General features: G+C 33.8%; 1 protein-coding gene across 1 annotated transcript in view; it reads right to left on the reverse strand.

Moving 5' to 3' along the window:
• The window catches only part of ITPR3 (inositol 1,4,5-trisphosphate receptor type 3), a 579,835-nt gene that overhangs the window by 314,406 nt on the left and 246,627 nt on the right, over positions 1-18,802 (reverse strand). The window contains 15 exon segments of the mRNA XM_053706861.1: positions 7,204-7,301; positions 7,303-7,344; positions 7,346-7,372; positions 7,374-7,456; positions 9,190-9,319; positions 9,322-9,376; positions 9,584-9,703; positions 13,430-13,455; positions 13,457-13,582; positions 13,585-13,605; positions 15,577-15,621; positions 15,623-15,685; positions 15,687-15,713; positions 15,715-15,741; positions 18,043-18,184. Of these exon segments, the coding sequence (XP_053562836.1) occupies positions 7,204-7,301; positions 7,303-7,344; positions 7,346-7,372; positions 7,374-7,456; positions 9,190-9,319; positions 9,322-9,376; positions 9,584-9,703; positions 13,430-13,455; positions 13,457-13,582; positions 13,585-13,605; positions 15,577-15,621; positions 15,623-15,685; positions 15,687-15,713; positions 15,715-15,741; positions 18,043-18,184 (1,032 nt within the window).

The raw sequence follows: 18,802 nt of genomic DNA on the forward strand, positions 1-18,802 counted from the left end.
CAAGCTGGAGAAGGTAGCTGACGGTATTCACATAAAAACTTTGGGGCTTGGTTAGGAGTCTGAAAATCAGAGCATTGTTATTTAAAAATAAGCAAAACTATACATTTATTTTAAAAAAAAACTTTATGGGCTATATAAATAGATAATCTACAAAACATTTATGCAAAGAAAAAATGAGTGTATAATGTCCTTTAACAAAAATATACCAAGAGAAAAAAGCAAATTTGATGATAAAAGTAAATTGGAACATTGTTTAAAATGACACCGTCCTATTTGAATCATGAAAGTTTAATTTGGACTTTACTGTCCTTTAAAATCATTACCAGCACAGGACTATAGAATAGCTGCCTGAACTTAGGGTGTAAAACTCTCAGTTTATATCACCTGTTGAGTGGTCCTCATGTGCCAATAAGCACCCCTCACAGCAATATTTGTTTCTTTATAATCTTATTACAATGCAGCAGCTGCTGCTCTGCACGCAGCATATTGATCTATTTGTATGCGCAGAAAAGCAGGTGTGCTCTTAAAGGGACAATTTAAAAACACTTTGAGATGGTATATAAATGATAAATTGTATATATAAAACAACTCTGCAATATACTTTTATTATTTATTTTGTCCTCTTTGCCTGTAATTCCATTCTGAAATTGTGAGCTTTTCAGTTCCGGTTAGAAATGGAAGTGCAGAAACTGTTAAACTCCCAGCACAACCATTGGCTGCACCTCTAATGACCTATGTATAACTGTCCCTAATTGGCCACAGCAGAGAAGGTAACACAAGTTACAACATGGCAGCTCCCAGTGTTCTATAGACACTAAAACTTATTTTGTCACTTTTTTAAACAACTAATGAAACTTTAAAAAATACATCTACATGTAGTCATGGACTAATCTTTTCTTTGAATGCATCATTCTATCTAGATGTATTTAGTGTTTAACGTCCCTTTAAAGGGGTGGGGAGTACATCATTTGATTGACTGTACTACTCACCTTTAAAAAGGGACATGAAACCCACTCAAATGTTTATGTTATGATTCAGATAGAGAATACAACTTTAAACGACTTTCCAACTTTACTTTTATTATCTAAAATGCTTCATTCTCTTGGCATCCTTTGTTGAAGAACCAGCTAGTTGAGTGCAATGGATTAGCCAATAGCATGAGGCAACCTTACTTGTTCCCTCTATGCTGGAGTAAATTATATCTTTTGAATTAAATCCACAGTGCTGCTGGTTTTCTATTATATATGAGGCATATTTGTGCAGCCACCAATCAGCACGCTCCCTGAATCTACCTATGTATCTTTTCAACAAAACAAATGAGATAATAGAAGTAAATTGCAAAGTTTATTCTATTTGAACCATAAAAAGAAAAATTTTGAGTTTCAAGTCCCTTTAAAAGCTTTTAAAAAAGGTTTTCCAAAGGAGGCTAGAAATACTTCAGTGGATTATCTGCCTCACAATCTGCAGATCTGTGCTGCAATGCTTTTAAAGTAGCAAAGTTTTAAGACGTATGTCCCTTTAAAAGGTTAAATGCTTTTTACATAACCTATTAAATAATAAAATAAAAAGCCTGTCCCTGTTATGTACAGAGCAACAAAAAATAAATAAAATGTAACTACCCATGTTCCTTTGAATTCTAACAAAAGGCATTTTCAAAGCACAAAAGATAGAGGAACTTGGGAGCTAAATTCATCATTATTTTTTATTCTAAATCATGATAATGACACACTATTTCAACCTTTAATCATGTGTACTATTCATTACAGATAAGAGCCTCGCGCCTCTAACACATCGTTAGAAAATTTGTTACAGGTATTTCCAGTCTTCCTTAAATTCAACGTTTGGATAAATCTACTTTTTACACAGCTTCCAAATGTCACTTGGAAATAAAAGAAACAATTAGGATTCTGAATACGCTTCAACCCAGGTGTAAGGTATTTATAAAACGCTTATGAGCCATAAAGAAAGGAATTTACAGAGGAGCCAGCTATACATTTTTTTTTAAGAGCATGAAGGAATTTCTAAAATAGTAGTAAATGTTATTAGCCATCATGGCTCCCTGGCGTGCAGATGTGCACTTACTATACACATTGTGCAACTTCCAGGGTGCAAGTATAAAAAGCAATAGAAAAAGAAACGTAATAGAGTATTTCAAGTCATGATAAACATAACATTTATTAAAGGGACACTAAACCCAAATTGTTTCTTTCATGATTCAGCTAAGCGTGCATTTTTTAAGCAACTTTCAATTTACTTCTATTATTATTATCATTATTGGTTATTTGTAGAGCGCCAACAGATTTATCAAATGTTCCGTATTCTTTTGTTGAAGAGCAGGGATGGAAGCTAGGAGCGTGTACGTGAAAGGAGCAATTATATGGCATCAGTTTTGCAAGAATGTTACCTATTTGCAAGAGTACTAGATGGCAGCACTGATTTCCTGCCTTGCAGTGCACGTGACAGGCTGAACACCCCTTCCTTTGTATTCTTCAACAAAGAATATCATGGGAACGAAGCAAATTTGATAATAGAAATAAAAATTGAAAATGTTTTTTAAAATGGTATGCTCTGTCTGAATCCACAAAACAACATTTTTGGGTTTCATTTTCCTTTAACACCCAATTAAAAAACTTAGCCAGTAACACTATTCTGTTGGTCAAATGTTGAGCAACTTTTTCTGTTGCTCAACTTTTGGCCAACAAAAAATCAATTTGATAAAACGTGCTAGTTAAAGGGACATTAAACCCAATTTCTTTCTTTCAGGATTCAGGAAGAGCATGCACTTTTGAAAAACTTTCCAATTTTTCTATTATCTAATTTGCTTCATTCTCTTCATACCCTTTGTTGAAAAGCATATCTAAATAGGCTCAGTAGATGCTGATTGGTGGTTGCAAATAGATGCCTCATGTGATTGGCTCACCCATTTGTATTCCTATTTCTACAACAAAGAATATCTGAAGAAGGAAGCAAATTAAGATAGTAGATTAAATTGGAAAGTTATTCAAAAGTGCATGCTCTTTCTAAATCCTGAAAGAAACAAATGGGGTTTAATGTCCTTTAAGCATCAAAACATTATTATATATACACACAGTATATATACTATATATATATACACACACACATTATATATATATATATATATATATACATATATATACATATAATATATATATATATATATATAATATATAATTATATATATATATATAAATCAATGTAAATATTTGCATAGGAAATTAGTACATCTAGGCAAGTATCCCCGCTTGCTTTTCCCCAAAATTCTTAATATACAATGTTTCCAATGCACAAGAGAATTGTGGGTAAGATATGCAAATTATATATATGCAAATTCTCAGTTTTTTTGCTTCAAAAATACTGTTTTCACACAGTGATCCTTTTAAACAGGAATATGACAGCAAACCAGAAATCACTCACTAGACAATTCTCTTGTGCATTGGAAACATTGTATATTAAGAATTTCTGGGGAAAAGCAAGCGGGGATACTTGCCTAGATGTACTAATTTCCTATGCAAATATTTACATTGATTTAATTTTAAAACATGGAGGATTTTAATTTCAGTTTTTTTATCTCCCCCCATAATTTTTAATGAATTTTGATTTATATATATATTATATATATAATATATATATTATATATTATCTATATACTATATATATATATATATATATATTACACACACACACATATACATACAACACACACACACATATATATATATTCTTATATTATCATAATATATATATATTATATATATATATTATATATAACATATACATACACCACACACAATATATTATGTATATATATACACATACACACATATATATATATATATATATTTATACATATATATACCACACACCATATATTATATATATATATATTATATTATATATTTATCTATATTATATACACACCACACACACAAATATATATATATATATATATATACACACACACACATATATATATATATATATACACACACACACACACACAACTATATATATATTATATATATATATACTTACACACACACACACACACACACTCCCACATATTATATATTATATATATATATATACAACACACACATATATATACTCACAATATTGAAAGACTTACGTTGGGACAACAATTATTCATTAGGAACACTGGATGTAACTGCAATGTATAATCCATACCACACAGTAAAGGCATAAATGCAGTGAACCAAATTCTTTCATCAGATACCAATATCAAAAAGAACAAATTTCCTTCATTGGGGAGCAATCAACTTCATGCTCACCAAAAATTATTAACATTTGAAAAATAAAATTTTCCTCCAGAAATTCGGCACAGCAATGGGCACTAAGTTTGCGCCCTAGCCTTTGCCAATATGTATATGGGAGCTTTTGAGGACCAAACACGGTATGGAAAAACAACACATTCTTGGAACATATTAATCACATGGAAAAGGTTCATTGATGATATCATAATCATCTGGAACGGAGATGAAATGCATTTTGAAGAATTTGTCCATCACATCAATAATAATAATTGGAATCTGAAATTCACTAACACATGGAGTAAGAAGGAAATAAACTTCTTGATATCACTATATTCATTGAAAATGAACAGATAGAAACAAAGAATCTACACAAAGAAACGACACAAATGGCTACCTGCACGCCCACAAGCAACCATCACATGAAATGGATTAGTTATATTCCATTCGGTCAGTTTCAAGAATAAAAAGAAATTGCTCTAAAAATCAGGATTTTGAAGAAACAGCAAGTGTGCTTAAACAAAAGTTTTACAACAAAAATATAATAGGAAATAGTAGATCAAGCATATGAGAGAGTAAGCAAAATAGATAGAGATATTCATACTTAACCGAAAAAACAGAAATAAAAATAAAAGAAAAATTATACAGATATGGATTACACTACCTGTCCCAGATTTATCACCACATAAACAGTGGAGCCAAAAACATTGAAAAAATATTGAATAAGCACTGGCACCTACTTATGAAGGACCCCTTCCTAAAGGAAACATTACCCGGAGAACCAAAAATTACATATAAGAAAAACACGAATCTTAAAAACATACTAGCTCCCACTAAACTAAGTCTAAAAAGCATCAAATCAGGGAAATTGGTTAGAAACCAAAACTAGAGGTTTTTACCAAATGCATCGGAAGAATTGTGTGTGTTTGCGAACACTCACAGTAAAAACAAAAGAAGAAAACAAATGGATCAGGATAATGAAATAAACAAATTTGAAATAAGGAGTTTGATGAACTGCAAATCCGCATTTGTTGTCTACAATTAACCTGTAGCTGTAATAAAATATATATAGGAAGAACGAAAAGAACACTGAAGGACTAGGTTTTTAGAACACACAAAAAAATCACCAGTGACAAACCAGAATATGGGCATTGGTACCCAACTTCGAGAATTCCACGAAAAAAGTGTGGACGGCTAAAAATAAAGCCACTTGAACACATTCCATACAGAGTAGGAGAAAATAGGTTACTCCAGTAAGAAAGAGAGAAACATACTGGATTCACAAATTAAAAACCAGGAAACCATATGGCCTAAACACTGATATAGATCTAGCAGCCTTCCTTTAAAACAAAATAATAATAATAAAAAAAATACCAAGGATGTCAATTACATTTTTATTTCTATGATCTCTTTTTTTAAATATGTATAAACATATATTATATATACATACATATCCCTACATTTCCTATTTGCTAATAATATTTTAGTTTATCTATATTTTAATTCATTTTTCATACATATTTTAATACTTTTACATAAAAATATTTTATAAAAATTTTTTTTTTTATGATTGCTAATATTCCCTTCTTCATAACTACGGATTGTCCACTGTTTCAATTTTTATTACATTTTATATTTCCATTTTTTGTTTGATTCCCTTTTATCCACAATTTGCCGTGTGTATATACACAAAAATATACAAAAAATACAAAAAATACAAATCGGATTAATTAGATCATTATATACTCCCCCCTTTTTTGTACCAAATAGCTTGAGGCTATTTAAGGGTACCCCAGGATGCCACTAGATTCACTAGCCTCTGATGAAGTGAGCTGATACGCTCACGAAACGCGTAAGGCACGTGACGCAACATTTGTGACGTTCACTTCCGGAATTCCGAATTACAAAGCCAGAGACCGAGCTACACGGGCAGCGCTGGAGGTCTCATGCCGTTTTTTCCACATCCATTTCCGAACCCTAGGACCCCAACATTGGGCACCCTCCCTCAGTTTAATTTTGTGGTAAGAATTGGAGGTTCCCACAAGCAGCCTCCGGTTGATATCAGGAGATATTAATATATACATTAATAATCCCTTTGGGGTGCATATTTGTTTTGTCCCCCATAAATGCACTTTGGTGTCTTACACACACCATCCATCTTCCATCCGTCGTTGATTGATGTTCCCTGTGATCCAACAGGTGAGCATTTTTTATTGTTTATAATCTCCTTATATTGCACTTATTCATTTGGGAATATTACCAATTACTGTTTTCATCTCTCCCATTTTTGCCTGTGAGGAACATCTTCTGCAAGCGCTATTAGAAAACACACTCTATTAACAATTCTCAAATTTTGTCTGATCAGGAGGAATGAGACATTCACTAATAGCAGCAGGCACTGGACATCCTCTAAGGGGCATTTCACTGCAATACTACTATTACTCTTTTTGTGGCGCAACTATCTAAAACCCTCACACTGTCGCCCATATATATATATATATATATACACACACACATATATTATATATATATATAATATATATATATATATATAATATATTATATATTCTATTATATATAATATATATATATGGTCCTGTATTATATAATTGTATTTATTTTTTTTCCCTCTCCTCCAACTGGTAGTCCAAAAGTTATCAGTTATGTTTCTCCAGGACCAGTGCAAACAATCTGTGTTTCAGTTTTTTTGGAGGATATAACTTGAATATGGCTTCCTGTTTGGTTATCATAGATTATTGTACCCTTGACAAAAAGCCCCTGCAAAACATCTGGGTAAGTGATGGACCAATAATAGATAAAAGAAGATGTGTGAGGCTATATGAACTTTAATTGTTATATTATATAAAAATATTTGTAAGGACACATGATAATGAGATGTTGTAGTCCCTTACTCTCTTTGATGGTGATAGCTGTAGGGATTTCAGTCCAAAGACGGGCAAACTTGACTGGTGTGACAAGCTCCTGGGGGTCCCTGTCCACGTGCACATGCAGCCATGAGGTGACAGAATGAGGCTCTGATGTCAAAAGGCAGCAATCTCATCAGCCATGCATAAGAAGATGAGGATCAACGCTCAACTGTTTTGAGATCTCACCGATTGCAAGATGCTGCCGATCCAGACACATCCGGGCAAAGAGCTTCAGCTGGTTCTGTAGAATGGAGTTATGTGCAAAAAAAAAAAGGTAAACAGACTGAACTGAGCTTTATTAACAGTGAAAAGTGAATTTGATATGAAAGGGTAAAACTAAACTATGGGAAAAAGAGAGTAAATCTTCTAAAAAACAGATGTGCACTGTAATTTGCTGTCTGCGCACACACGCTCCCTATGTCCAGCAAAACATATATAGAGAACCATTTTATTGTCATCTACAAGAGCCTCTTTAGCTTATCGTGTTTGTGTCAAGAGAAATGCCATCCTAAATCAATCATCATAAACAAATTCTATTATCCCCTTACAGTGTTTGCTCTGTAATAAGAATTCTACCCCTATACAATGTAAGGAGTTTATCCCTGAGCTGCAATACAATGCAATGTTCTATTTGTTTATGCAGATGTTTTGCAAAGTAAAGCTTAATTACTAATACATACTACAAATAAATTAAAGTGATTTTAATAAAACATGCAAGGGTTACATCCCCACCCTTTAATATGTTTCCAATGGTCCATTTTAATGCTGGAGTGTATTTTATTGTTTGCAAACAGCTCATACACCTTTATTTGTTATATTGAAATACTAACATTATGGGGCCTATCTATCAAGCTCCGAATGGAGCTTGATGCCCCGTGTTTCTGGCGAGCCTGCAGGCAGTTAACAGAGTTATGAAGCAGCGGTCACAAAGACCGCTGCTCCATAACCCTGTCCGCCTGCTCTGAGCTGGCGAACAGACATCGCCGGAAATCAACCCCGATCAAGTTACTGATCGGGTTGCACTGACACCCCCCCCTGCTGGCGGACCAATTGGCCGCGACTCTGCAGGGGGCAGGCATTGCAACCAGCAGCTCTTGTGAGCTGCTGGTGCTAATGCTGAATAAGGCGAGCGAATTGCTCGCCGTATTCTGCGAGTTCTGGCGGACCTGATCCGCACTGTCGGATCATGTCCGCCAGACTTTCTTAAATCGGGGCACTATATCCCCACCTATACTGAAAAATATGTGTAACAAATGTTTTCTCTATTGAAAAGCTATGTAAATATCACAAATTAATCTTTAGTAGGGGTATGAGGGAGAGAGATTTTGTATGTGAAATAGCTGCTTGTGTTTATTCAACACCCCAGCCATAATTAGCACTTCCATAGGAAACATAAATAACATTAACATGTCTGCTTAACTTGGAGGTTCAGACAATTGTTATGGGCATTTCTTAAGTAATGGTCTTAATGAGAAAAAAACAACTATTTAAAATATGAAGGAACAATTTCTCATACATTTAATATTCTGAAGTAGACAGACAAACACATTTGGAGCACATTAAAGGAATACTAAACCAATTTTTTTTTCTTTCATTAGGTTCAGAACCCTGGATAGCGCTTACTTATTGGTGGCTACATTTAGTCACCAATAAGCAAGTATAACCCAGGTTCTGAACCAAAAATGGGCCGGCTCCAAAACTTTGCATCCTTGCTTTTTAAATAAAGATAGCAAGAGAATGAAGAAAGTTGATATAGGAGTAAATTAGAAAGTTGCTTAAATTGCATTCTCTATTCTGAATATGAAAGAAAAAAATGGGTATAGTATCCTTTTAAGGGGAATCTCATTTTATAGTACAGAGTCCCTCTAAGTTTAATGTCCCTTTAATGTTGGAAGTAACTCAATTATATTAAAGGTTGTTTATTTTCTTTAGCTTAACATTTCAAGTATAAATATACAAGTCCGTATATACTCACCTATAATATGTTAGCATATTCTCGTCATGAGCATTCCCTGCACGTGCTTCTTGGGATAGCTGGCGCATACTCTTTTCATGATAGTCATTGTTTTTGTCTGTCCAGGTCAACCACTACTTCTTCTTCACAAGTATTCAATACTCATATACTCAGGTGACTGAGACATCTCTTTCAATGGTCTTAGCCTAAAGTAGACATTGATTTAACTTAGAGGGGATCTGAAATGGTCTTCTAGCTAAGTTCATGACTTCACAAATTACATTACGTATTAGATAAGAATATTAGTAAGATTTTATATCAAGCAATAAAGTTCTGATGATGAGAAAACTTTAAATATAGGCAAAGTCATGGTGAACTGTGATTCTGGGAACATGATATAAATTGAAACTCACTCTGTTTTAATGAGGATGTCACTGTTCTTGGGATCCAACACACATTTACAAATCAGCTCCTGTGTCACTGGTATAGCAATATGATTGGACACGCACAGATCAGAAAGGTAGTCTAAAAATCTACAGCAGAGAAGACAAATATGAAGAAAAACCCATTTTAAAAAAAAATTACATTAATTTCATACAGTAAATACAAATTGTGTCGGCTCTTTGGAAACCCCTTATAACAGTAAATAAGTAGTGGAGTAAACCATTTTTTTGGTTTTGTTGGTACCAGACATTTATTTATATGCTAATGCGTGTTATTATAGGAAGGTCAGATTTACATAAAAACAAGGAAATATCAGTCTCAAGTTAAATTAAGTCAAATGTTGCTTATATGCATATTTTTTCCATATTTTTTTTTTAACATATTGGTGGATAGGGTCTACTTTATATTGAAACTGACTACGGACTGATTCCATATTTTTGTGAACCTTAAAGAGCAGAAGAAGCTCGATTTTTATTTTAGTGTTTGCTGAAATTGCCAAAGGTTCTATTAGCCTACACAGGGAGGAAAACATTTTGACATATTTGGTAAAATTAAAGAATATAAAGCTTTATTTGTCCGTTCTAACAAAGGTGAATGTTTGAGAAAAATTCAACATTTATTTATAGAAAAGGGAATAATTTACTTTTATCAAATGTTACATTTCTAATGCAATTTTTGATAGTCTTTAAAGGGACATGAAACCAAAATATTTCCTACATTGATTCAGAAAGAGCATATCATTTAAAAATGTTTTTCCAATTTACTTATATTATTTAATTGCTTAGTTCTCTTAATATCCTTTGTTGAAAAAGAATACATAGCTAAGCTCAGGAGCACCAAAGCACTACTTGGAACTAGCTGCTGATTGGTGGCTGCACATATATACCTCTTGGGATTGGCTCACATGATGTGTTTAGCTATTTCTCAATAGTGCATTAACTGCTCCTTTAAAAAGGATACTAAGAGAATGAAGCAAATTAGATAATAGAAGTAAATAGAAAGTTGTTTAAAATTGTATGCTCTGTCTGAATCAGAAAATACAAATTTTGGGTTTCATGTCCCTTTAATGTAAATGTTGAATGCATTTTCAGTTTAATAAATAATAACAACAATGAAGTAAAATAAACGAAAGAGATTTATTCCCCCCAATAATTTACTGAGCACATCAAAATAAATGGATAGAATTTTTCATGAATTGTGTAAATGAATGTATGATTGATCTAAACATGTATTTGTGTGTATAATTTTGCATTATTTTTGGAATATACTGCTTCTTAAAGGGACACTAAACCCAATTTTTTTGTTTCACGATTCAGATAGAGCATGCAATTTTAAGCAACTTTCTAATTTACTCCTATTATCAAATTTCTTAGTTCTCTTGCTATCTTTATTTAAAAAGCAGGAATGTGATGCATAGGAGCTGGCCCATTTTTGGTGAGAACCTGGGTTATCTTGCTTATTGGTGGGTAATTGTAAGCCTCCAATAAGCAAGCACTAATCCATGGTGCTGAACCTAAAAGAGCTGGCTGCTAAGATTTACATTCCTGGTTTTAAAATAAAGATAGCAAGAGAACGAAGAAAATTGATAATAGGAGTAAATTAGAAAGTTGATTAAAAATTTCATGCTCTAACTGAATGAATCATGAACAAAAACATTTGGGTTCAGTGTCCTTTAAATATTTCATGTATTTTCCCCCATATAAGTCCTACATCTGATCTATTACTATTTACTGTATTTTTATAGTGGCAATTGTGCTAAGACAAGAAGGATGTTAAAGGCAATGTCCCCACTAGTTTTAACAAGATGGTTGAGTAAGCAGCGTTGCCTGTTCATTCTTAAAGGCAGTGGCAAAAGGAGAGCGCACCTACACCACATAAAAACAATGGTTCTTGACAAAGTATACACTTTTAAATTATTTGTTGTTCTTTTTTTTTCTGTTTGAAACTGTTATAATAAAATGCTAATAAAATAATAGAAATACTAATCATAAAAATGGATGTGCATGTTGTTATGGGTGCTATAAAAAATACAGATTGCATGGTTTAAAAATCATATTATTATTACTATTATTTAATTTGAATGAAAAGTCCAAAGTAAAATTGAGATAGGTTACCTCTGTAGCATGGAACAACTTTTAACCCAATGTTTCAACAAATATAAGGGTTTGTGACACTAAGGACTAAATTAAATGTGGCGCATAATTTTTTTTTTTTTGTCGATTGCGAAAACTCTGCTAGGATTTTAGTTTTACACTTGTCAGGTCTGCGTTCGTAACCGAATAGCGCGAAGAACCGTAACTTAAGTTTTTGCATGCGCGTGCATGTATTCGCTTATAGAAATCAATGGAGAAAAAAAAAGTGGGAAAAACATCACGAGATTGCGCAAACACCATCGCATTTTCACATTCCCCATAGAAGTTAATGGAGAGAAAAAAATGTTGGAAAAAAAACACCCATCTTGCAAACAACACAGCATATTTGCATTAGCAAATGGGAAATATTTACAGTAAATGCCTAGTTAAAAACTTTATTAATATGAATATTGCATAAATATGTTTTATCATGTTTTTCATCATGGCAAAGGGATATAATGCACACATGTTGTGTGTGTATATATATATATATATATATATATATATGTATGTGTGTACAAATATATTAATGTTTTTATATGAGTATATATGACTGTAAATACTTATATACATTAATATATATGTACAATATATGTATGTATGTACTATGTATCTAAATGTTAAAGCCATTTGCTTGCCTTTTATTTTTCTAACATCCGAGATCTCCAATCTTTGAGCCCCTTATAACATTTTTGTGTATTATTTCTTTATTATCAGACAGTATTAATATGAATGTAACTGTACTTTGTAACATATTTTTTAAGTGTTTGTGCAACTTTTTTGTTTCGGAAAACAGTTTTAAACGGACACTAAACCCACAATTGTTTTCTTTTTGTGCTCTGAAAACATCAAAAAATTTCTCTGAGACACTTTTTCTTTTTAGTCCTTCCCTGTCCAGAAGGTTGTGAGTACCCCTCATAAGAGATCCTAAAGTGGGTGGGAACGTTCACAGAACATTTTATGTGTTAAAAAACATGTGGTGCTACTATTTTACTACCCTTATAAAGGTTAATGTATTTAATTAAGGGCTGTTACTTGTATTATTGTCATTAAATAGATACTAAATCCAATTTTTTTTTTCTTTGATGATTCAGATAGAGCAGCAATTTTAAGCAACTTTCTAATTTACTCCTATTATCAATTTTTCTTCGTTCTCTTGCTATCTTTATTTGAAAGAGAAGGTATCTAAGCTATTTTGTTGTACAGAACCCTGGACAGCATTGTTTATTGGTGGGTGAATTATCCACCAATCAACAAGAACAACCCAGGTTGTTCACCAAAAATGGGCCGGCATCTAAACTTACATTCTTTAATTTTAAATAAAGTATACCAAGAGAATGAAGAAAATTTGATAATAGGAGTAAATTAGAAAGTTACTTAAAATTGGCATGCTCTATCTGAATCACCAAAGAAAAAACATTGGATTAAGTGTCCCTGTAATCTAGCCCTAAATATACTGCAAAATAATCCTTTAATAAAATGCAAATTATTGTGAGTGATCTTAATTGGGTACCATATTATATATATATATATATATATTATATATATATATATATATATATATATATATGTAGAAATTTAAAGAGTCAAAACATTTGAGCCCAGTATTAACCAATTTCAAAAGCTGTTACAACTAGTCATATATTTATCACTATATACTGCATTATTTTGCGTGAGACTCACCTTGGCTCACGGTTCTTTCTGACCAAAACTGACAAAAGTCTCAACCTCGGTTTTGGTTATGTGTTTTCCAAGAGTTTACGATTATTGTGTAGCCAAAGCCGTGATTGTATCCTCTGCTAGGATGTCGTAGCCCAATTTGGGACTGCATGACGCCGAAACTGTTTGGCTATGTGCTCCTTCAATAGCAATTCAAGGTCGGAGAGAAAGAGGGTGATAAGAATATTAAAACAGAAGAAAGGAATTAGTAAGAAAAAACAAGAGAATTCAGGGGACGTAAATGAAGAAGGGAGAAAGAGGAACAACGTTTTAGATGTAAGAATTTGCAAAGAAAGTTAATATGTGCAAAAAAAACGGGAATTGAATGATAACAAATAAATAAAATAGGAAAATAAAAAGTAAAGCATGAATGGAAATTAAAGGGACATGAAACAAAAAGAATTTATTTCATGATTCAGAAAGAGCATGGAATTTTAAACATCTTTATAATTTACTTTTATTATCAAATTTTCTTAATTCCCAGGAGTGTGATTGTGCTGGAGCACTATTATGGCAGCAGTTTTGCAAGATATTATACATTTGCAAAAGCACAAGATGTGACCCACTATTTTCTGCCATGTAATGCAACAGGGACCTACCTAGGTATCTCTTCAAACAAAAAACATGGGAGCAAAGCAAATTTTATAACAGAAGTAAATTGGAAATTTTTGAATCACAAGAAAATGTTTGTGTTTAATATCCTTTAAAAAAAAGGGAAACATGTCAGTAACCAAAAGGGGTCATCAGTATATCAAGTACAAGTGACATAGGGGTCTATCTATCAAGCTTCGAATGGAGCTTGATGCAGTTCTGAAGCAACGGTCACAAAGACCGCTGCTCCATAACCTGTTCGCCTGCTCTGAGCAGGCGGACAGACATCGCCGGAAATCAACCCGATCGAGTACGATTGGGTTGATTGAAAACCCCCCTGCTGGCGGCCCATTGGACGAGAGTCTGCAGGGGACGGCATTGCACCAGCAGCTCTTGTGAGCTGCTGGTGCAATGCTGAATACGGCGAGCGTATTGCTCACCGTATTCAGCGAGGTCTGGCGGACCTGATCCGCACTGTCGGATCAGGTCCGCCCAGACTTTCTTAAATAGGGGCCATAGCATCCTAATGCTAAATCCAATTGTACCTAACATCTAAAAGTGTCCTATAAGGGGCAGTAAACACCCTGAAATTTTATTATAAAAGGTTTAGTTTACAGATAGTAAAACAATTTTGCAAGATACTTTAATGATTTATTTTGCCCCATTTTTCAAATAATTGTACCTAACATCTAAACGTCTCTTTGAGGGGCAGTAAATACCATGACATTTTAATATAAAAGGTTTAGTTATAGATAGTAAAACTACATTGAATATACTTTTATTATTTATTTTGCCCCTTTTTATATAATTTAGCTGCTTACAAATTATGGCTTTTCTAATTCTCAGAGCTGAAAACATACACTGCAGATCTCTCAAGACTAACTATGTTACATATCTTTCCTTATTTTTCTTTAACACATAAAAGACTGGAAATCAATACCCTAACACTATGACCATGGGTAACCTTGTTGTCTCTAGTTTTAAAGGGACACGAAACACAATTTTTTTCTTTCATGATTCAGATAGAGCAGGAAATTTAAACCAAATTTCAAATTTATTTTTATTATCCAACTAGTTTTGTTTTCTCTGTATCCTTTGTTGAAAAATATACCTAGGTAGTGTCAGAAGCTGCTGATTGCTGGCTGCACATATATGCCTTTTGCCATTGGATTACTGATGTGTTCAGCTAGCTCCTAGTAGTGCATTGCTGCTCCTTCAATAAAGTATTGCAAGAGAATTAAAGAAATTATATAATAGAAGTAAATTGAAACATTTTTTTAAAATTGTTTGCTCTATCTGAATAATGAAGAAGAAAGGTTTTAATGTTCCCTCTAAGCTTAGTTTGACTCCTCCAAATAAGGCAAATGGATTTTAGCTATTGAAAAACAATTGCAGCAAACACAATGATAATTGTTTTAAGAATAGTTAGACTTTGCAGATATGCTATTCTATTGCAAGACAATAGAACTGTCTTGTTATTACAAGGTGCTTACGGTCCCTTTAACCCTGCAAATATATACCTGATTTTTTCTGTAATCATCCTGGGAGTGACGTAAGACTCGGTAACCAAAGCCGGAACATATATTGGTATGGAGCATTCTTCTGATCAGATAGCTCTTCCAGTCTTAAGAAGGGGACCGTCACCACCTTTATCCCTTAAATGGAGCTTTCAGAATCCCAAATATCTGCAGAAAGAAAGTGGATTATGATGAGTATAAAATGAATGTAAAGAAGGAGTGCAAGAAAATATCATGGGAATGAAGAAGGAACAATTAATAATTTTGCCATGACAACTTATGGAAGATATATAACTGATAAGACATTAAAATCAACCATTGTTTATCAGGTAGAACGTCATCTCATAATTATTGTGTTTTCATCATGCACCAACTCAAGGCTTTGGGGAAGCTATGAAAACTGAAACACGACAGCGACTAAGACAAAAAATACAAAAGATGGAGTTCTTTGAGTTGTAAACTAAATATGAAAATTCTAGTGTGATCGCAAATTCAGTGTTTAGAATTGTTAGGAATAAACTAAAACATTATAAGACATCAACCAATGGAATGATGAGAACATATAACCCCCCCCCCCCCAATTGGGCAAATCATACGTGAGTGGCTAGACAGTGTTGTTCCTTGGCTGTGCCTGAGTGGGCTGTCAAAATTGAATTGTTTTACTGCTAATTTCAAAATGTTGAGAGAAATGTAAAGATTTGGAAGCTAAAATTGAAGGTTGTCGGTGTATGGTCTACATTTAAGTCTTCCTGATAAGGATATTGGATAGGTTGAGGAGTCCCAATAAGCTGTTTTCTAAATTAAAGCCATTTAAACATATTTGTTAAACCAGTTTTCAGCTGCAATTCTGCTTTCTAGATGACATTTTCATCATTTTTACTTAAAAGGAATAGGAAACACCCCAAAATGTTCTTTCATGATTCAGATAGAGCATGCGATTTTAAACAACTTTCTAATTTACTTCTATTATCATTTTTTCATTGTTCTCTTGGTTTCGTTTGTTGAAGAGCAGGGGTGTAAACTTAGCAGCCGGCCCATTTCTAAAGCACTATATGGCAGCAGTTTTGCAAGAATATTATCATTTGCAAGAGCACTACATGGCAGCACTATTTCCTGCTTGAGATGCCTACCTAGGTGTCTATTCAACACAGAATATACATGGGAACTAAGCAAATTTGATAATAGAAGTAGTTTTTTATAAAGGTATGCTCTGTCTGAATCACAAAATCCTATTTTTGGGTTTCATATCCCCTTTAACTGTAGGCCACTACCAAAGCCGATGACTCACAAATTACTTTTAGAATCATATCTTGCACAAGAAATCTTCCAAAAGCTTTCAACATCTCTTACATGTAGAAAACTCATTTCTACTGGTTTTGGACAGAACATGTAGGTCATTTACAAGCCTGTGTTTTATTGACTTCCAATCCCATGAATGCTCAGCTGACATTTCAACAAATGTTCACTTCCTGGTTTAATTAAAACCAGCAAAAAAGCCCAACAAAACCCATTTTTAAACTAGAAATCAATTAAATAGCACATCATTAGAATGCTTATGAACCGTTGCAATAATATTTTAAGCATCTAATTAGCACAAAAGTATAACAGATTGTGGAATCATACGCCATCAACATTTCATTTGTTTAAATCCAGTGAAATTTTCCGCATGATTGGTTGATCTGACTAAATTGTTGACAAAATAGGGGAGAGTGTAAAAGCTGAAACCATAGGAAAATGTGTTGATTTTAAGTCCTTCCTGGCAGAAATCAGATGAGGAGTAGAATTGCCTCTCAAAGTCTCCTTTAGGGCAGTTGTTCGGCATGTACAACAACAAAAAAACTAGACCTGATTCCTGGAGTACACCAGAATAAAAAGGCAGATGATGATAAGGGAGGTGATAAACACAGAACTACAGTTCCAAGTCTGCTGACTGGTCAACATTACAAGGTCCTAGAACACATAGGAGTCCATTTATTGGGACTATTGGGCATACGCTCTCTGCATTTATCATTGTACCAGCAGTTCTTGTGAACTGCTGGTGCAATACCGCCCCCTGCAGATTCGCGGCCAATCGGCCGCTAGCAGGGGAGTGTCAATCAACCCGAATCGTATTGGATCGGGTTGATTCCGGCGATGTCTGTCCACCGCCTCAGAGCAGGCAGACAGGTTATGGAGCAGCAGTCTTTAGATCGCTGCTTCATAACTTGTGATTCTGGTGAGCCTGAAGGCTCGCCAGAAACATGGGGCATCAAGCTCCATACGGCTCCATAGGTCCCATTAACTATAATGAAAATGTTGTACTGATATACTGGTTCCAATGGAAATATAAATTACTTTAAATGCTATCTGCCCAAAGCACATGAACAGTATGTCTTCTATATACTGTAACTCAACAAGACACTAAAAGATGTGTGGAAACAAATAGTGAAGTCATCATAACAAATACTCCATGATGTGACATTTTCTAACCTGCTTGAGGATGTTCTGCTCCCTCATGAGCTTTTGCCTCTCTCGGTTGGGTTTGGTAATCATAATATCCAGGACATTCTGACCATTGTTAGGAACATCCACCACAAAAAACACCAAATCTTCTAGAAGTTTGATAGCAAACCTACAAGTAAAGGGAATGCATTAGATAAATCATATAATGATAGGAGTATTGATAGGAGTTGTCCATATGCAAAAAGTGGCAATATGAGGAGTTAAAGGAAGCTCCTATCTGCGGGGAGTAGTTATATGGAGCAATAATATAAGAGGAACAGTTATTTGTAAAGAGGTTTAGTTAGGCTGACCATATTGCCGCTTTAAAAAAAGAGGACACATATGAAAAATACATGTCAGGGCTGTTTAAAAAAATCTGCAGAAAGACACATCTCACACGGTCACTAGGGGGCACTCAATACCAGAGTATACAGTAAAAATATATGTATAAAGAATATATTTAAATATATATATACACATCACATACATAAACCTAAAACAAAGCTATTAGGCAATATGTAGTCTAAATAGAAAGTGGACTCTCAAAAAATAAATAAATTAAAGCATATCTGTGGGTAAGTAGCTCAATGGGTGAACCAAATAAGTCCTCAAAGTCTGATAATAGACTGGGATGTAGCTGGTTTCTTGGCTACTGGATATAGATGAAATGCTTCAAAAGTATGAAGTCCGCACAGACTGCACTCTCCCTTCTCTTTCACAGGTAGCAATTCTAAACAAATTCAAAAAT

Source organism: Bombina bombina, chromosome 3 (genome assembly GCF_027579735.1).
Source record: "Bombina bombina isolate aBomBom1 chromosome 3, aBomBom1.pri, whole genome shotgun sequence".
NCBI lineage: Eukaryota > Metazoa > Chordata > Amphibia > Anura > Bombinatoridae > Bombina > Bombina bombina.